The sequence below is a fragment of the Ceratotherium simum genome, chromosome 16 (genome assembly GCF_057802395.1).
Source record: "Ceratotherium simum simum isolate JZ-2026a chromosome 16, ASM5780239v1, whole genome shotgun sequence".
NCBI classification, from domain to species: Eukaryota; Metazoa; Chordata; class Mammalia; order Perissodactyla; family Rhinocerotidae; genus Ceratotherium; species Ceratotherium simum.
Window position 1 is genome coordinate 11,229,332 of NC_141915.1, and position 20,814 is coordinate 11,250,145.

General features: G+C 47.1%; 1 protein-coding gene across 3 annotated transcripts in view; it reads left to right on the forward strand.

Annotated features, from left to right (window-relative positions):
* Positions 1 to 2,138: 2,138 nt before the first annotated feature.
* LOC101390671 (asialoglycoprotein receptor 2) overlaps positions 2,139 to 20,814 on the forward strand; it is a 34,893-nt gene continuing 16,217 nt past the window's right edge. Inside the window, exons 1-8 of one of the 3 annotated variants that reach the window (XM_087440178.1) lie at positions 2,139 to 2,262; positions 6,775 to 6,894; positions 7,054 to 7,149; positions 7,824 to 7,895; positions 8,054 to 8,140; positions 8,225 to 8,442; positions 12,568 to 12,674; positions 12,900 to 13,056. In XM_087440178.1, coding sequence (XP_087296304.1) covers positions 2,139 to 2,262; positions 6,775 to 6,894; positions 7,054 to 7,149; positions 7,824 to 7,895; positions 8,054 to 8,140; positions 8,225 to 8,442; positions 12,568 to 12,674; positions 12,900 to 13,056 — 981 coding nt within the window. Of the gene's footprint in view, positions 2,263 to 6,774; positions 6,895 to 7,053; positions 7,150 to 7,823; positions 7,896 to 8,053; positions 8,141 to 8,224; positions 8,443 to 12,567; positions 12,675 to 12,899; positions 13,057 to 20,814 lie in introns of those variants that run through there. The other 2 variants (XM_004433175.3, XM_087440179.1) reach the window with 2 other exon arrangements.

Consider the following 20,814-nt stretch of genomic DNA (forward strand, 5'->3'; position numbering starts at 1 on the left):
TTTCTTGTTTTCTCAGTCCTGTCTTGCCAGTCAGGAGGGTGGTTGTAGCCTGAAACATGCAATTGGTTCAGCCGAGGTCAGCGGCCAGTGAGAATCCCCTCGTCCCGGATGGCAGTTGGTGAACCTTGACACGCAGTAGGTGATCCATTTGTTAAGCTCTAGCCTGTTGTCTTGGAACTAAAACCTCATCCCTGCCAAGACTGGGCTTCATGGCAGTGTTTTTCAAACTTTGAATTGTGACCCATTAGTGGATGGGGAAACGACTGAGTTGGTCATGAAATAGAATGCAAGTAGTAAGGTAAACATTGTTTTATGAAACTTTCATGTCAATTATCTACAAATTCATTCATTCAATCAGTCCTTCATTCAATAAACACTTGAGCACGTGCTGTGGGCCAGCCGCTGGGGGTTCAGAAGAAAGGAAAACGTACAAATATGCGTGCGTGGGCGCAGGTGCGTGCGTGTGTGCTCGAGATCACGTTGGAAAACATTATCTCTTACTGTGGGTTACAGTCAAAAACGCAAAGCAGCCACCACTGCCTCAGTGGCTTCCTAGGAATGTCAGCATACTGGAGTGTGTGGCTGCCTCCTGTGTGTGTCAGAAAGTTACCACAAGAACAGCACAGGCCTCTGTTCCAACCCCTTTGCAGCACCAGGGGAGACATGGGCAACTTTATAAGAAAACTCCGCCCACAGCCAGCAGCCCAAGTTTGGAGGGTCAGGAAATCGGGGATGAAAACTATTTTCTTTCCCGAGCTATTGTTAGTGCAAATGTAGACGGTGAGTTAACCACATTCCTCAGTTCATGGAACCCCGCCTTCCTCATAGCACTGTGAAGACCCCTCTCTTAGGGGCAATTTCCCTACCCTCTGACCTCTCCACCCCGGGCAAGTCACAATCTCCCTGAGGTTCCGTTTCCTCCCCTGTGACGTGGGAACAACAAAAGGACCCGCGTCCTGTGTGTTGTGTTGTGGGGGTTACACGAGAAAATGTCTGTAGAGCATGGGGAGCGGTGCCTGGTCACGAGGACAAAGGTTTGTGTTGCCAGGGCCGTGGAAGGGGCTTATCGAGGTTGAATTCCTTCTGCCTGAGGAGGGCTGCCTTCTGAAGTGCTCTTCCCTCCTCCCCCTGTGCTTCCAGTTCTTGAGGGACTTTACTCCCCAGGAGAGTGGAGCGAGTTGGCCCAGAGCTGGGGAGCCTGGCGGCTGAGCCCGCAGGATGTTGGGGCCTAGGCTCAGACGCCAGATTGGGCAAGAGCAAAGAACCGGCCCCTCTGATCCTAGTCAGGGATATTTGGAGACACCAACAATTCTGGGAAATGTAGAGGCAGGAAGTGAAAGGAGGAGGGGCAGAGGGGTAACAGTGAACTGCACCCCGGCCCCTCCTGGCCTGGCCCCCCTCTCAAACTGTGCGATGAGTGAGATGACCAGCATGTGGGGAGGGAGGGCACAGACCAAGACACCCTCTTTGGGAAGAACAGAGGCAGTCCTGTCCCCCGCCCCCACTATGCTTTGCCTGAGTTCCAGCTCTGCTTCCTCTTCTATTTACTGTCCAAAGTCCCGGGGGCAGGAGACGCCAGGTTAGAACCACTTGGACACTCAGACACACGGGCTTAGGGCCCTCGCCAGGACTAGCTCCAACCCTGCCTCTCCTCTTCTCATCTAGTACCACCTGCCGCACTTCTCCTGGCTCCAGCCCCTCCTTTGCCCTGGGGCCTGGGCCGCCTGAGGGACCCAGCAGTCAGCTCTCCATACCTCCAACAGGTAACCAAGGTTGGGGTGGCAGGTGGAATTGGGGATGTTTGGGATTAAGGAGACCCTAGTTCAGGGACAGTGGGGGCCGGATGGGAAGATGCGGGGTGGTTTGGTCCAGAAGAGTGTGGAGGGAAGGCTCCTGGCCATGTCAAGGTCTAAGCAATCTCCTGAGACGCGATGGGATCCAGCTGTGTTTCAGCCCCAAACTCACCTCCAATCTCAGACCCAACCCAAGCCATCGCCTCAACCTACTCAGACCCTACATTCCACCCCATCCTCAGCCTCAACCTGAATTGGCATCTGAGCACAAGCATCAGCGCTCAGCCTCAGCCCCAAGAGCAGCCTCGACCCAACTCCAGGTCCAGCTCCAGCCCTGGACCCAGCATGGCAAAGGACTTTCAAGACATCCAGCAGCTGGACTCGGAGGAAAATGACCACCAGCTCGGTAGAGGTGAGGGGCCAGGCTCTTGGAGGCACCATTCCAGGAGAGAAGATCCATTCTGGAAAGGCAAGTGTCCAGTCTCTGGGGCTTGGTCCCACCTCTTTCTAGCTCCTGATCACTCTCTGTCTCTCTGAGGTCTGTCACATTCACTCCATGACCAGGGGCGGGGCCCCTCTAGGTATGAGGTGCCCAACACTTCTGCTTGCCCCCTGACCTCACCTTCCTCTCCACCCCCAGGACCGCAGGAAAGGGTGTGTGCCCAGAGGTGAGGGGATAACTGAAAGCTGGGGACCACTTCCTCCCTTCTTCCTTCTGACCTGAGCAGTGTGTGCTGTGTGTGTGCACGTGTGTGTGCAAGGAAAGCACATTTAGCCAGGAGATCGTGTATGTGTGCGTGTGGGGGGCATGGAGATGGATGGGTGGGGGACTGGGGACAGAGGGATCCTGGAAGATTCCTGCTCCTCGCAACCCACCTGTCTGGATCCTTCTCTAGCACATCTTGACCAAAGGCCCCAGTGTCTGGGAAAAGGTTTTAAGGTGAGAGAGAGCTGAGTGGTTCTAGGCTGAAGGGCAGGAGCCAGGGGTTGGGGGGTGGGTGACAGGTGTGTGGGTGCTGGTGATGGAGCGAGGCTCTGTGGAACAGGAGGGGTTGGGGCTCGGAGCTCAGGAAGGCGCACTGGTTAGCCTGGGCTGGGAGGAGGGACCCCTCATTCCTGAGGCTGGCAGATGGAGGGAGGGCTGGTGCTGTTGCAGGTGAGGGTGGGAGCTGGGCAGGGCAGGAGCCGCAGGAGGGACAGGCATTCCCACCTACGGTGTCTCCTTTCTCGGGGTAGTGGGCTGGCAGGCAGTAGGCTGCATGGGGCAGAGGCCAGACCCATATCACTCCCTCTGCATCCTCATTGCGCGCGTGATGCCTGGTACTAGAGAGACTCAAAAACGACTTTGGATATTGTTGAATCTTCTGAGGGCGAGAGGATTCAGAGTTTAAGCCGGAGGCTTGGAGAGAGTGCAGAGGTTTTGGATTTCACGGGAGAGGGAGCTCACCCAGAAGGGCTGAGGACAACATGGCAGGGCAGGTCTGAGGCGGGGCACCCGGCAGTGCATTTCCCTCCAGCAGCCTCCGCTGCCTTCAAGTGAGTCGACACCCGTCACCTGCTACCAGGGGCCGCCTTCCACTCTGCCTTGCCCTTCATACAGCTACAGTTTTCAGCAAATCTCAAAACGTTTTGGCCATCGTTTCCTTCTATATTTTTTCTGCTGCCCACCCCCCTTTCCTCCAAGGACTCCAATTATGCGCATATTAGCGTCCCACAGCTCATTGATGCTCTTTCTATTTTTTTATTTTTGGATTCTTTTTCCTCTTGGCATTTCTATTTAAATGGTTGTTATTGCCATGTCTCTAAGCGCACTAATCTTTTCTTAGGCATGTGTAATCTTCCATTAATTCTACCCAGTGTATTTTTCATTTCAGACACTGTAGTTTTTATCTCTAGAAGTTCAATTTGGGACATTTAAATATCTTCCTTGATAATCTACTTAATTTTTTGAACATATGGAATACGGTTATAATATCTGTTTTAATGTCCTTGTTTGCTAATTCTCACATCTGTATCGGTTCTGGCTCAGTTTGGATAGATTTATTAATCTCCTCATTGTGAGCTGTGTTTTCCTGCTTCTTTCTGTGCCTGGTAATCTTTGACTGGTTGCCAGACATTGTGCATTTTACCTGGTTGGGTGCTGGATATATTTGTATTCCTCTAAATATTCTTGAGCCTTGTTCTGGGACAAATCACTTGGAGTCAATTTGATCCTTTTCGGTCATACTTTTATGATTTGTTAGGTGGGTCTGGAGCACCACGGAGGCAAGAATTTCTGGGGTCCTCTCCTCTATGGCCTGTGGGTTATGAGTTTTCCAGTCTGCCCTGGGAATAGGCACTGTTCCTGGCCGGGTGTGAGTGCCAGGCACTGTTCCCTAATCCTGTCCGATTGGTTTTCTCCTTGCCTTGGTAGTTTTCCTTACACGCCTGTGCTGATCAGTACTCAGCTGATGGCTTGAGGGAACCTTTGCTGATCTCAGGGATTCTGTGTGCAGCCCTCTCCTCTGCTTCTCTGTCCTGTGAAGTCTAACTACCTTGGTCTCCTCAGACTCGCAGCTCCATCTCCTCAACCCAGGGAGTCTGCTGGATTCTACTTGGACTTCTCCTCCCTGCCCTGTGGCCTGGAAACTTTCTCCCAGCACTAGGCTGGGGCGATCGTGGGGATCATCTCATTTGTTTCCTGTCTCTCAGAGATCACTGCCCTTGGTTGCCTGATGTTTGGTGTCTTGAAAACGGTTCTTTCTCTTTTCTTAGAGTTACCTGTTTTTTGTTGTGGTTGTCTCTGGGAGGAGGATAAATCTCGTTCCTATTATTCCATCGTGCGCAGACCCTTTCTTTTACTTTCAAACTTGCCTAAGCAGCACTTTACATGTTTTAACTCATTTCATTCTCAGAACAACCCAATCAGATGGCTACTATTCTTTTTTTCTTTTTATTGCAGTAGCATTGGTTTACAACATTATATAAATTTAAGGTGTACATCATTATACTTCTATTTCTGCATAGATTACTTCTATCCTTATCCCTATTTTTTTCTTATTGTGGTAAGAATGCTTAATATGGGATCTGCCCTCTTAACAAGTTTTTTAATGCACAATACTGCATCGTTAACTATAGGTGCAATGTTGTACAGCAGATCTCTAGAACTTATTCATCTCGCATAACTGAAACTTTATACCCGTTGAATAGCAACTCCCCATTTCCCCTCCTCAGCCCCTGGCAACCACCGTTCTCTCTACTTCTATGAGTGTGACTATTCTAGATTCCCTGTGCGAGTGGACATGAGAAAACTGAGGCACCGAGAGGCTGAGTGACTTGTCCACAATCTCAGAGCTAGTTGGTGGCATAGTTGGATTCAGCCGTGGGCGGTCTGGTTTCAGGGTAGAGGTTCAGAGACAGATTGCTGACCCAGAGTTGGGGATTTATAGGTCATAGGTCAGGTTGGGAAACAGGACAAGGGCCTGCTGAGTGGACAGTACTGGAGCGAGCCACTCGGCCATGGAGTCCCAGGTGGGTGGGGAAGACTGTGGTCAAGGAGAGCTTCCGGAAGGCAGCTATGCTCACCAACGCCACTAGGGAGAGCTTCTGGATGGAGAGAAATGCAGGGGATCAGGGAAGATGTGTGGGGGAGAGAGAGAGGCAAGGGGGAGGCTGTGCTGAGAGGGGGGTGGGCAGTGGAGGTGTTGGAGACATGGCCTCTTGGGATCAAGGTGAGATCCTGACGTGGAGGAAGGTGATAGTCATTGGTGTGAGGAGGTCAAGAGTTCTGGGTGGTCACTCACAGGGACAGTGTCCAGCTCAGCATAGTGGCAGGAGATGAACTGGGAGGAAGATCTTGGGCCCCTGACTGAGCCTCCCAGGCCGTGGGGCTGCCTGGGTGTGACAGCAACGAGGAGAGAGGGGCGGTCAGGGTCTGAGGCAGAGAAGGTGGGAAGAAAGCAGGAGCTCAGCGCTGGGAGGAGAGCCATTGCTCCAGGCCTGGAGAGCCGGCAGGCGGGGCGAGGCCAGCTCTGTGTGTGTGAAGACGTGGGTGTGTGTGTGTGTGTCGTGTGTATATGTGTGTGAGGTGTGTGCTTGTGTGCTCCAGTATGTGAGAGAGTGTGTATGAGAGAATGTGCGTGTTAATATGTGTGTTAATGAGTGTGTGTGTTTGTAAGAGTAAAATGAAAAATGAGTGTGTGAGTGTGTGTGTGGTCAGAGTTCATCTTGATCGAGGGGAGGGAGAGGTTTCTGTGAGATGACTGCTGGCTAAGGGGAGGGAGTTTACAGCAGAACAAGGGTTTCTGGGGGGCGAGGCAGAGGAAGTGGGAGAGGAGGCCCTGAGAGTGCGACATGAGGAGAGAGGACGGGGCTTGGAGGGCAGCCCTTGGGGAGTGGTCTGTGGTGGAATGACCTGGACTTAAGGATTGCAGTGGAATTTGGGGTCACGGGGCAGTAGTTCCAGTTTTGGACTTGTCTGAGGGGCCTGGGCTGGGGTTTTGGGAAGAACACAGGGCCCGGCCTCTAGGGATCCGGGTCTGAGGGCACAAAGGACTTAGAAGAGCTGAGACTGAGAAGGCCAGAGGTGACGGGAGCCCTCTCCTGTGGTTGGGCAGGAGGGGGAAGCCACTCATCCATCTCCTTTCTTAGGATGTGTGCCTAATAAGGCCAGGTCTATCCTCCACCCCTTCTGTGTCTCCCTGTCTCCCAGGTCCAAGACCAGGGCTATGCACATGGACGATGTGATACCGTGTGCCATGTGCATGTGTGTTGTACGCACCTGTATAGGTGTGTGTGCATATTTGCACGTGTTCATGCAGGTGAGAGTGTGCAAATAAGCATGTGTGCAATGCCTGAACACTGGGGTCAAAGCCTCCTGATTCCTCCAACGCCCCCCTCCCCTCTCCCCCGCAGACGTCTGTTCCCCTGGATGCCCCCCTTACCTTTGCTCTCTAGCTCCCCTGCCCCTGACGCCCTGGGCCTGACACCCCTTCTCTTGCAGGAACACCCCATCCGCAGCCCCTGCTGCTGCAGCGTCTCTGCTCTGAGCTCCGCCTCAGTCTGCTCGTCCTGGGCGTCAATGTCTTGCTGCTGGTGGCCATCTGTGTGATTGGGTCCCAAAGTGAGTGTCGCAGGGGCCAGCAGGTGTGCGGCAGGGATGGAGGAGGACATACGGGCAGTGCTGGGGGCAGTGAGGGGACAGTCACATGGACAGTGACGGGGGCTGTCATATGGGACACAGCCCTTCCTCTTAGTTCTGTCCCCACTGTGTCCTAACCAGGAACACAGCTGCAAGTGGAGCTGTGGACCCTAAAAGAAACTTTCAGCAATTTCTCCTCGAGCACCCTGGTGGAGATCCGGGCTCTCAGCTCCCACGGTGAGTGGGTGCTGCCCTGAGGGGAGGGGCTGGGGGAGGTTGGGCGGTGGAGGCCCCTCTTTATCAGCAGGGGTTTGCTGGGCTCCGTGCTGGGCACCCAGTGCTGGGTCTGCAGTAGGGTGTGTTTGGGGTGCTGTGAGGGCACAGACTGGGGCAGATAACCCAGCCCGAGAAGCTGGGCAAAGCTTCCAGGGACGCTGATCCCTGAGCTGAGGTATCTGAAGGATGAATGGGTGTTAGGCAGGTGAAGATGATGGGGGTTAGTGCCAGGTAGAGAGAACAGAATCTGCGAAGGCCGGGGGTGAGGAAGACCACTGCACATTTGGGGATTGTAAACACTTCCAGCACGGCAGGAAGCTCCTGCTAGGTGGTGAGGGTGGGCCGGAGGGGTGGGTAGGGGCCAGGCCACGCAGGCAAGCCGTGCTAATGAAGTGAGCCTTTGTTCTGAGGAAGTAGGGACCTACTGAAGGGATTTAAGCAGGAGAAGGTTTGTGCTTCAGAAAGCCACTGTGGCAGTGTAGGGAGACTGGGCAGAGTCAGGGAGGCTGGGGGCAAGGGTGCAATGTTCCAGGTCAAGGTGATGGTGGCCTGGACTGGTGCCCCAGCGACATGAGGATGCAGGGATATTAAGGAGCGGAACAGAGGGAAAATGGGTTAGCTTTCCTCTTTTTCAGGAGGCAGTGCTGGTGACAAGCTGACATCTCTGGAAGCCAAGCTGGAAAAACAGCAGCAGAACCTGAAAGCAGGTCAGACACCCTCCCTTGAGTGTGTGTGTGTGAGTGTGTATGTGTGTGGTGTGTTGTGTGTTTTGTTTCCCCAGCCAAAGGCTGGAGCCCCATGTGGGGTCCTAGTAGGTAGGACACTCACCCTGCCCACACCATTGTCTGTCACTCTGTCCCCCTAGACCATGACACCTTGCTCCTTCATCTGAAGCACTTCCCAGTGGATCTGCGCATCCTGACTTGTCAGCTGGCATCCCTCCAGAGCAACGGTAGGGACAGAGGGAGCCTTCAGTCCCTCTGCGCCTGTGCCCTCCGGCTAGATCTCATCTCCCTCTGCCCCCCAATCCCCTCAGGCACGGAATGCTGCCCCGTTAACTGGATGGAACATGAAGGCAGCTGCTACTGGTTCTCTCGCTCTGGGAAGACATGGCCCGAGGCTGAGAAGTACTGCCAGCTGGAGAACGCCCACCTGGTGGTCATCAACTCCAGAGACGAGCAGGTGAGCCCATACCCTTCCCAAAGGCAGGAGGAAACCTCGGGAAGGCAAACTCTGGGAGGCTGGATCAGGCTTGCTTTATTATTATTTTTTAACCTAAGGAAGAGTCCAGAAGCAGAAGTCTGGAAGAGCTCTGGGATGTTCATAGTGGAGCAGCCGTTGATTCTAAGAGGTGGGAGATGATAGCCAGGAGCTCGGGTAAAGGGGCAGGAGCCAGGTGACCAGGTGACCAGGTGATGAGAAGCAGGTCAGGAGACAGAATTTGATACAGGATGATCAGGGCCACCACTTGGGTGGAGAAGACAGTGGAGGCACTGAGTCCCCACTTGCTGTGTGCTGCAATGTGGTGGTCACTTGGGTGAAAGGAGCAGAGTGGGCGGGATTCCCGGTGACAAGCCTGCCATGGGTTACTGTGTCTCTCCAAAGTGCCCCAGGTCCCCCCGCCCACTGCTGCCACCAGACCACAACCCCGAACCCCGAAGTCAGGTGGGGCGTTTTTTGGAAAAGGAGGATATTAACATAACATTTGCTGAGTCCTTACTCTGTGCCAGGCACTTTCATATATTCACTTCTTTAATCCTCACAACGCTGTGGGGTAGGCACACTTTGAGGGAGGGAGAGATGGGGAACTAAGGAACAGAGAGGTTGAGTAACTTACCGCACAGCCAGTGAGTAAGGATGGAGCCAGAATTCAGAGCCACTCTGCCTCCTTAGCCAGTGTTTTCAACTACTACATGACGCGAGAACATATTTATCGAATACATATATATTTATATAATATATTTAATATATATATTTATATATAATTTATTTAATAATATATCGAATATATATATTTACATGGTGGAATGATTACAAACATATTTTGCTTTGTTGATCAGGTTGAAATTGTCAATATTCACTTAATATTGACCTATAAAAATGTCAGTTTCATGTGGGTCAACCTAAGATTTCAGCGCTCTATGATTTGGCCCACAGCAAAGTCATGACGGCTACAACTTCAAGGTGGATCTGATTGTACTTTCATCCTTATGAAGTGAACGTCAGTGTCCCGTTCAGTGATTTTTGCCTTGAATTCATCTTTATAGAATGGTCCTTGATTTCTTTTCACTTGCATTTGCTTAATCTCTGTCCATCCCTTCATTTCCAACCTTTTTGAGTCTCCGTTTTAGAGTAGTGATTCTCAGCCTTGGCTGTATCTTGTAAGCTCTTGAGGAGTTTAAAAAATATTGACACCTGATCTCACACTCAAAGATTCTGATTTAATTAATCTTGGATTCATCCTGGGCATTGAGATTTTTAAAAGTTCCCCCAAGTGATGCTACTGGGCAGCCAAGCCTAAGGTATTTCTTCTATAGGTTGTGTATAAATTTTGTTTTTGATTTTTTTTTTTTTAAAGATTTTATTTATTTTTTATTTTTTCCCCCCAAAGCCCCATTGGATAGTTGTGTGTCGTAGCTGCACATCCTTCTAGTTGCTGTATGTGGGACTCGGCCTCAGGATGAACGGAGAAGTGGTGCCTCGATGCGCACCCGGGATCCGAACCCGGGCCACCAGCATCGCAGCGCGCGCACTTAACCACCAAGCCACAGGGCCGGCCCTTGTTTTTGATTTTTAAAAATTGAATGAGAGTCTTTTTTATTTTAATAGGTGAATGTATCTCATTTACATTTATTTTTAAATATCTTTAATTTTAATCCTGTATTTTTTCCTGTTTTATGTGCTTCTTTTGTTTTCTCACATTTGCTCTGTGAGATGTATTCTTTTTGTTTTCTCCTCTGTGGTATTTTGGACTAGATGTAGCATATATTTATTTATACTAGTGATTACTTTCATAGCTTTAAATGATGGGCTAAAACTTATTGGCTTCAAAAAATAAGAGTTTATATAACCTTCCACATGAAAGATGAGTAAACCAGCACACTTATTCTTCTTCACATGCTTCATTCTTCTACTTTTTAAAATTGAGATCTAATTGACATATAGCATCGTGTAAGTTTAAGGTACATGACGTGTTGGTTTGATACATTGATATATTACAATATGATTGCTGCAGTAGTGTTAGCTAACACCTTTATCATGTCACATGATTATCATTTCTTTTTTGTGTTGAGAACAATTAAGATCTAGTCTTTCAGCAACTTTGAAGTTTATAATGCCTCCTCTTTTTCTCTCCTAGACTCAAGTGTTTTGCCCAAATAGTTGGAATCTTTTCTATCTTTGAATTTCATTAACCTCATTCAGATATATCTCGGTGTTGCTCATTCTTTCTATATTTTTGCTCTGAGGCCAGGAGAGTCCTTTTAATACATAAAATCAGGTTTTCTAACATTTTAGAAGACTTTCTTAAATCATATGTTTGAATTTTTTTTCTTGTCCATTTTTTCTCTTTTCCTCTGGAGCTCGTCTTCCAAAAATATCTCCATTTTCTGCCCCACACAGCCATCATCTTGTTGCTATTTACTTTGATCTTTCTCTCCTTTCCTCTGCATTCTGGATCCTTTCCTCAGGCCCATCTTTCATATCTCAGACTTGGTTTTCTGCTGAGTTGCTGGGGTTTTTTTTTATTTGGCTCAAATTTTTCTCTTCAATTTCTTTACTTATCATTGTGTTATCTTTCTTCTTTGACATCTTCTTGGATATTTTATGTCATTCAGCTCCTCTTTAATTTTTTTGAGGCTGTAAAGAAGTTGTTGCCCAACATCCCCTTATGTTCTGGAGCATGCCTTCTTTTCAAAGTATGCTTTTCACCTCTCTTTTTGATATCACAGTTCTTTCTTCCTCCTCCTCTTCCTCTTCATTCTCACTATTTTTGCATAAGTTCCATGACAATATTCCCCCTCTGCTACTTTTGTGAATGGGGGCAATTCTTTCTTGCCTGTTATTTACCCATGAAAAGGGGAGAGGAATTCTCCTGGGCCATCTTCTCTTATCACCTGGCACTACTTGATTCCTCCCCTCAGTCTTCAGCATAGAGGCCTGGATATTGATGATTTGTATTCTTTGTTCAGTTATTCAGCTTCTTGTGGTGATGGGAAGAGAGGACTGGGGTAGCAGGCAGCAGCAAATACAATATCTTGTTTTCAGGCTCTGTTGACTCCTCTGAATTTGGGGAGTAGCCCTACCAGCCTCTGAGGGATGCCCCTTCAAGCACAGGACTTTGTCTTATTATCAGGATTCTAGAAGTCAAGGATGCTGTAGTATCTGCCCTCAGACGAGGCGACTAACTGCAAGCCTAGTTGTGTCTCTAAGAAGTGAGAGACGGATTAGGAAATTTTCCTCCACACGCACTTGGAGACCCTTCCCATGCTGTCAAAGGGAACTGCTAGGTTTGCACGCTGGTCAGCCCATTCCTCTGCTTCCTCCTCCCCCTCCCCCTGCTACCCTCCCAAACCGTGGGGCTTAAGTCCCCAGGAAGAGCCATATCCCTAAGAGAAAGCCACTTGAGGGTATTGTCCTAGGGGGTGTGCATGAGTCCTGTGGCGCTATCTCAGAGACCACTTTCACCCCAGCCCCTGCCAGCTGAGTGACTGGGCTGGCCCTCACACCGAGGGCAGCCTCTCTTCTCAGTACGGACTGCCAGACCTCATGTAGCCAAGTCATAATGACACTCTGGGCAGTGGGTCCAAGCTTGGAAGCTCCAGGGCCTGGCAAACCTCCAGAAGTGACAACTACACATAAAGCAGGAGTGGGGCAGATGTACCTGAGAGGCGAGTAAAACCGAGATCCTTAATGGCTGCTGGGGTCATGGGGGCACCAGGGGCAGGGGCGAGAGTCAGGATTCTGAGAGTTTGAGGTTTTGGGCAAAGACAGGGAGAGGACTAGAGTCGGGACAGCGACCATGAGTTGGGAATAAAGTGGGAGGCCAGGTCAGGGGCAGCGTTCACAAACTCAGGCACTGGGTTAACTTTCTGGGCTTTACCAACTACCGTAAGTTCCTTAACTTCATGTGTAAAGTGTGGATCATTCGGGCACCCAATTTAAAGGGCTTTATGAGAACTAAATAAGGTAATCCTTGTAAAGCACTTAGCATGAGGTCTAGCCCCGTACCTTTACAGAAGAAAAAGCAAGGAACTAGTTGAGTTGAGGGCTGATGGGTCCGCCTGGGGGCAGATCAGGCTGGGGAAGGCTGACGGAAGCGTAGCTAATGCCTGGATGGAGGTACAGGGACTAGAAACTTCCCTCCTGCCTGTTTTCCAGAAATTCATTGTACAGCACACGAGCCCGTTTCGTATCTGGATAGGTCTCACCGACAGCGAAGGCCCCTGGAGATGGGTGGATGGCACAGACTATAAGAGTAGCTACAAGTAAGTGCTCCCCCTGCCCCGTTAGTTTGGCCTGGGGATGGCCACATGGTCTTTTGCCCCAGTACACTCCCACCTGTCACTCAGGGACCAAATTCCCCAACCCTTATCCCCCAGACTCCCAAACTCCAAGGCTACACCCCTCCAAGGCTGTGCTTTTCTGAGGTGGGGATGAGAGTTGCTGGTTTGGGGGGAGGCCAGAGCTGGAGCTTTGTCCTGCCTTCCTAGGAACTGGGCTGTCACTCAGCCAGATAACTGGCAAGGGCACGAACAGGGAGGAGGTGAAGACTGTGTTGAAATTCATCCTGATGGCCGCTGGAACGATGACTTCTGCCAGCAGGTGCATCGCTGGGGGTGTGAGATGAAGCGGAACCTCACCATCTAGGAGCCCTGAGCTCCGCAGACCTCTAAGCCCCCCTCCCTGCCCCCAGCTTCTCTATTGGGGATTTTGAAGAAAGGAAGAAGAGAGTCAGAGCCATGGGGAGGGGTGGAGGAAAGACAGAAGAAGGTGGTTTAAGAATCTCAGACCCTGGGGAGACTGAGGTCCTGCCTCCTTCTACAAGTCACTGTAATTATTAGAATTTTCAGCCTCCACGATGGAGTAGGAAAGAAGAAACAAATATGTGAAACTCTGCGTGGACTGGTTATTTGGAACTGGGAAATGTAGGGTGCAAAGAAGAGGGAGGGGAGGGGGTCTGGAAGAGAGAAAGTTGAAGTCCTAGCCAGCTGCTCCTTGACACCCCGTCCAGAGGGACGCAGGTCAGTGGCAGGCACTCGGGGTTGGAGGGAAGGAGCTGGCTGGGCTGGGCTGGAGGGTCTGTGACACCCCGAGGGGTTCCTGAAGGAAGCAGCTTTCCCTGCAGTTGGGATGTCCTCCTGAAGAGGTTTCAGGGAGCATCCTGCTCCGCTCTCAGCTTGGGAACTGTGGACTGGGCTGGCAGAGGCCAGTGGAAAAGGTTTGCCAAGAGAAAGAGGATTTCCAGCGTGGCTGTCTCTTTTTGATCCCAAACAGATCTAGACATATCTCCAGCACATGGCGTCACCAACAATTTCCACAATGGGTAAACTTCACCTTCCAGGTCATTCTGAAACCGACCTTAAAAGGGTCTTTAAGCAACTAGATTTTTTGTTTTATTTTTATTATAAAAGTAAAATATATTATTGGTAAAAAATATTTCAAATACACACACATCCCATGCACACAGGGAGTGTCCTTCCCTCGCCCCACCCACTTCTCCCCAGAGTTAACAATTTCATGGATTTTATATTACTCATAGTTTTACAAAGAAACAGAACCAATAGAATGTGTATGTATATCTATCTATCTATCTATCTATCTATCTCTCTATCTATCTATCATCTATCTATCTAATCTATCTATCTGTCTGTCTGTCTATCTATCTAATCTATCTATCTAATCTATCTAATCTATCTATCTATCTATCTGTCTAATGTATCTGTCATCTATCTATCATCTATCTATCTATCTATCTATCTATCTATCTATCTATCTATTATCTATCTATCTATCATCTATCTATCTATAGAAAGAGATTTATTACAGGGAATTGGCTCATGTGATGATGGAGGCTGACAAGTCCCAAGTCCTGCAGGTGAGTAGGCAGGCTGGAGACACAGGAGAGCCCATGGTGCAAGTTCCAGTCTGAGTCCAAAGGCCTGAGAACCGAGAGAGCCGATGGTATAGTTCCATGCGAGGGTGGCAGGCTCAAGACCCAGGAAGAGCCGGTGTTTCTGTTCAAGTCCAAAAGCAGGAAAAAAGCCGACGTCCCGGTTTGAAAGGGGTCAGACAGGAAGAACTCTCTTACTCACTGGAGGTTTAGCCTTCTTGTTCTACTCGGGGCTTCAACTGATTGGATGAGGCCCACCACATCAGGGAGGACAATCTGCTTTACCAATTCAAATGGTCATCTCATCCAAAAACACCCTCACAGACACACCCAGCATAATGTTTGACCAAATATCTGGGTGCCCTGTGACCCAGTCAAGCTGACACGTGAAATTAACCATTACAGGTTTCCTGTCAGGATGTTTCCTGCAGACGTGCATATATGCAACACGACGTATCATGATGGACCTTGCTTTTGTCACTTTACAGTGTCTTGCGGACATTGATCCACTCTATGCTCTTCCCCGACAGGTTTTACCTCATTGAATCTAGCAGGGGTAGAGAATTCCAAGTACGTATGTGTCATATCTTATTTATTCCTTCTCTGTGGTGGGCAAGTAATGGCCATTTATGTTGGTTTTCACATATATTTCAAGCCATTTTTGCTTCTAATCTTGTGCTGGGTCAAGACTTTCCAATTTTTAGTTGGAAAATTTTCTAGGATTTCGCCTACAAAATGTATATGATTGGCATTAAATAAAAAAATTATGAATGTATTAATACATGCAATTTAAAGTCTTAAAGGGCTAAGAAGCAGCCACTCCTGCTGTTCAGAGAAACTGCTTTCAGTATTTTAGCTGTTTCTTCCATTATTGACATCTGAAGTTCTAAATAATACACATAAACAAATATTTCTTGATTTATCAACTGTTGACATTATTCAGTCACTCTTTATCATGTAGATGCGTACAATCTTCCCATTTAGTCTACCACGATTTTTTTATTTAAATCCTAGCTCGGAATCTGTATCAGTTAAGGCTGTGTCAATGTTGTTAACCACTGAGCCAAGTAGCATAATGTGATTACTTTTCCTTTCTTGCACAACTTTTGTTTCTTCTGAAGTTAATAATTGTTTCATTTAAAACTTTGCTTCAGGGGCTGGCCCGGTGGCGTAGTGGTTAAGTTCTGGTGCTCCGCTTCTGCGGCCCGGGGTTCACAGGTTCGGATCCCGGGCGCACACCGACGCACTGCTTGTGAAACCATGCTGCGGCGGCGTCCCATATAAAGTAGAGGAAGATGGGCACAGATGTTAGCCCAGGGCCAGTCTTCCTCAGCAGAAAGAGGAGGATTGGCATCGGATGTTAGCTCAGGGCTAGTCTTCCTCAGCAGAAAGAGGAGGATTGGCATCGGATGTTAGCTCAGGGCTGATCTTCCTCACACACACACAAAAAAAATTTGCTTCATATTCTTTGAACCTATTGTAAAATCTTCCTTAACTGTAAGAAAGCCTGACAACATAATTTTCTGTGCATGCAAACTGGTCATATAACCAGTATTTCAGTTGTCCTTTTTTCCTAGAGCCACAGAGGTGAATCCAAGTTTTATGGGGCCTGAAGTGTACATAATTTTGGCGAGCCCTACTTAGGAAAAAATGCAAAACTATGAATACAAAATTAAACATAAAAGGTAATATTTAAATTAGAAAAAAACAAATTAAAAAACTGAAAGCTACCATAAACATCACAAAATCCAGAAAAATGGTATATTTTTAATAATCTGCCACAAGAAGATTTGGAAGATTATTAAAATCTAAAATCCATTTTCCCGATACTTTTTTGCTGCATACTCATTCTTGACTTCTGCATGTGACAAAAAGGTTGTAAAGTGACTTTCCGTAGAGAGAAGAGAAAGATAATGGAGCGTCTCCTCTTCCATGTCTCTTCTCTGTTACTGATGTCAAGTGCTTCAGGGTGCTCACATCCCACCTTCACGTCACCTCCCAAGTGAGTCTGCATGGTGAGTGGCAGAAGCACCTGAGAGCCATTCCCGTGCTGGTGGGCCAACCACGTGGATCCACGATGTGACTGCAAACCACACATCTGTGTCCCTCTCGACTCAAGCCAAACCTATTTCCGACCTAACTTCTTAGTCGGATGAGAAAAGCCACCTGACACCAAGGGGAGTGTGAAGGGGGGGAGTTGGAGTGGAAAGTGAGAGGGGTCATCTTAGCTGATTGTAGTTAAAATAACTTCTTTTCATAATTTACAAAAACTTACGATCATCTGAAGGCATTGCTAGGGCCCTTGAGGGCTTGTAGGGGACCCACGTAGGGCCCTTGAGATCAAGCTCCCTTCGGCTCCTGGTCAGTCCACTCATGTATTTCGTCCCCTGCCCTGCCCACTAGTCTCTGTTCTCAGCTCCCACCAGAGAGGTTGCTCTCTCAGCCTGCGGCAGAGCAGTTTTCTCAGGATTTCCCACTCATCCTTTCTCTTTCCCCTGGGTTGGATCCTCTCTTCCCTGGATCCCTGTCTTCTTTCTTGGCTTATTCCTTTTTTTTTGTTGAAGCATCTCCTCCAGTAGCTTTCTGAAAAAGTGTATAGAGAGACATTTTTTGATAGATTGATTGATCATTTGTGGGAATATAGAATTCTAGATTGAAAATAACCTTCTTTCACTGTTTCATAGGCCTCACTCTGTGTTTCTAGCTTTCAACATGCTGTTGAGAGGTCTGACCCTCCTCCAGACCTGATCCTTTGTAGGTGAACTTTCCCCCCTTCTTTAGGACGTTCCCCTTAACCCCCAGTGTCTGAAAATCACTACTGATGTCCCCTGGAGGGGGCCTCTCAATCATTACATGGCTCTCACGAGGCTTTTTTTTTTTTTAAATAATTTTATTTATTTATTTATTTTCCCCCAAAGCCCCAGTAGATAGCTTTATGTCACAATTGCACATCCTTCTAGTTGCTGTATGTGGGACTCGGCCTCAGCATGGCCGGACAAGCGGTGCGTCGGTGCGCGCCCCGCATCTGAACCGCGGCCGCCAGCAGCGGAGCGCGCACTTAACCGCTAAGCCACGGCCGGCCCTCGCGAGGCTTGTTTAATTTGGGGAGGAGATGATGTAAGAGAAGCAGCTGAGAGCCGGGTGGTTGGTCTTTTGGGCTGTGGTGAGGATCCTGCTGCTATTTGCTCGAAATCTGCTGGCTGTGTCAGGCGCTGCCTTTCTCCCCGCTCAGTGTCCCCAGGTTCCTCGGGAAAACCTCAGGAGACTCGGGTCCGACGTGCAACGTGACCTCACACTGTTGATTTGTATTTTCCTCCGAATCTTAGATGTCAGTCTTTTATGCTCCAAACTTACTCTCTCAACCATTGATTTATATTCTGAATTGAAAATATAACTTTTAAATTATTACATTAAAAGTAAGTGCTAGTTATGGCTAAGTGAAAGAAGCCAATCTGGTGGCCCACCCCGTGGCTTAGGGTTAAGTGCACGCGCTCCGCTACTGGTGGCCCGGGTTCGGATCCCGGGCGCGCACCGATGCACCGCTTCTCCGGCCATGCTGAGGCGGTGTCCCACATACAGCAACTAGAAGGATGTGCAGCTATGACATAAAACTATCTACTGGGGCTTTGGGGAGTAAAAGGGGAAAAAAAAGGAGGAGGATTGGCAATAGATGTTAGTTCAGGGCCGGTCTTCCTCAGCAAAAAGAGGAGGATTGGCATGGATGTTAGCTCAGGGCTGATCTTCCTCACCAACAAAAAAAAGAAGCCAATCTGAAAAAGGCTACATTTTATACGATTCCAATTATATGAAATTCTGGAAAAGGCAAAACTATGGAGACAGTAAAAAGGTCAGTGGTTGCCAGGGGCTCAGTGGGAGAAAGGGATGGATGAATAGGGGAAGCACGGGATTTTTAGGATGGTGAAACTATCTATATGATACATTTGTCAAAACCCATAGAATGCACACCACCAAGAGTGAACCCTATGTGAACTATGGACTTTAGTTAATAATAATGTATCAAGATTGGCTCATCAGTTGTATCAAATGTGCCACTAATGCAAGATGGAATAAAAGGAAGGGAAGAATAAAATGAAAATTGCAATCTATATGATTTTCTGTTCTTTTGAGTTATTGGGATGACTCACTGTAGGAGGAAGTAAACGTAAGCACATTCTATGGCTGTAAACTGAATATCAGATAAAGCAAAATCGCCTCTGGAAGTGGAACAACTTGTGGAAGCCAATAGCTTCCTATAATAATAATACACAAAAACAAAAGTTGTTTGTACAGGGCTTTCAGAAGTAATTTTGCCACAGCAATCTATCAAAGAAAGACCTTAATAAGTGCCAAAAAGGAGAGATTTTTAAGGTCACATTCCCTTATTATAGTACAGTTAAGTTAAAGTTATATATGTGTAATAAAAACAGGACCAAAATGTCTTAGCTATTTGTAAATGAAGAAATACTCTCCCATATGACCATGATTCGAAGTGAAAATTATCTAGAAAAATGAAATATATTGAAACCTACGGGATACAGCTAAAGCTGGACTCAGAGGAAAATGTACAGCCTCATGTTTTTATAACTAAAAACTAAAGACTAAAAATAAATAAGCCAAGTATTCAACTTAAAATTAAGAAAAATCACCTACAAAATCACCCAAAATGTAGCAGGAAGAGAGAATTAATAAAGACAGAATATTATAAGATTCCAAAAATTAGTAGAATGAATAAAAGTAAAACCCATTGAAAAAATTAAACATTTTATTTTTAGGTAATTGGAGACTCACACACAGTTGTATGAAATAATGCAGAGAGATCTCATGTAACCTTTACTCGGTTTCCCCCAATGGTAACATCTTGCACAACTATTGTATAATATCACGACCAGAATATTGACATTGATCCAGTCCAGACATAGAACATTCCCGTCACCACAAAGATCCCTCGTGCTGCTCTCTTATAGCCCCATCCACCTCCATCCCCCATCCCACCCCCCATCCAGTTCCTAACCCTTGACAACCACTAATCTGTTCTCTATTTCTATAATTTTGTAATTTCAAGAATTTTGTATAAATAGAACCACACAGTATTCCAATCCCTGTGGGACTGGCTTTTTTCACTCACCATCATTCCCTGGAGATTCATTCAAGTCCTTGCATGTGTCAGTTGTTCCTTCTTTTTGTTGCTGAGTAGTATTCCACGGGATAGATGTACCACAGTTTGTTTAACCATGGACCATTGAAGGCTATCTAGGTTGTTTCTAGTTTTTGGCTATTAAAAATAAAGCTGCTATGAACATTCATGTACAAGTTTTTGTGTGAACAAAAATTTTCTTTTCTCTGGGATAAATGCCCATAAGTACAGTTGCTGGGTCACATAGTGGTTACATGTTTACTTTTAGAAGAAACTGCCAGACTGTTTTCCAGAATAGTTTTACCGTTTTGTATTCCCACCAGCAATGTATGAATGACCCAGTTTTGTCCATATCCTCACCTGGGTTTGGTTGCTGTCACTATTTTTATTATTATTATTATTTTAACCGTTCTGGTAGGTGTGTAGTGATATATTACTATAATTTTAATTTTCATTTCCCTGATGGTTAATGACATTGTATATCTTTTCACGTGCTTATTTTCCATCTGTACATCCTCTTTGACAAAATGTTTCTTCATGTCTTTTGTCAATTTTCTAACTGGATTTTTTTTTCTTACTGTTGAGTTTTGAGAATTCTTTATATATTCTAGTACTAGGCTTTGCCTGGGTATGTGGTTTGCAAATATTTTCTCCAAATCTGTAGCTTGTTTTTCTATCCTGTTAATAAAAACGGATTTCCAAAGAAACTAATGTGATAAATAAAATCTTGGCAAGCTCAGTTAAGGAACTGGGAAAAGTGACATGACTACATAGAATAGGAGGTTAAATGACACTTTTCCTGTTTTTGTAGAAATTTTGCTGGATTCCCAAAGCTGAGAATAATTGTTGATAAGTGCCTACATGTTTAAAACAGAGAGGAGCTGGAGCGGGGGGTGGTGGGGAAAAGGGAAGATGTTGGTCAAAGTGTACAAACTTCCAGTTAGAAGATTAACAAGTTTGGGGATCCAATGTACAGCTTGGTGATTTTCACTAATGATACTGTATCATATACTTGAATGTTGCTAAGAGAGTAGATCTTAAATGTACTCACCATAAAAAAGAAATGGTAACTATGGGATGGGATGGAGGTAATAGCTAATAATATGGTGACAGTCATTTCGCAATATATAAATATATCAAATCAACACATTGTACATCTTATATTTACACAATGTTATGTGTTAATTATATCTCAATAAAGCTGGGAAAAAAACCTAGAGACTCTGAATGCATCTAGTTAGGACTTACTAAGAGGTGGCAAAACAAACAACCACCACTCTTCTCAGCCTCTGCTAGAGAAAAGTAGGGAGTTAAGGAGATTAGTTCAAGGGAATTCTTAGATGTAGTGAGATTCAACTCTTTTCTCTTCATATGGCAAAGG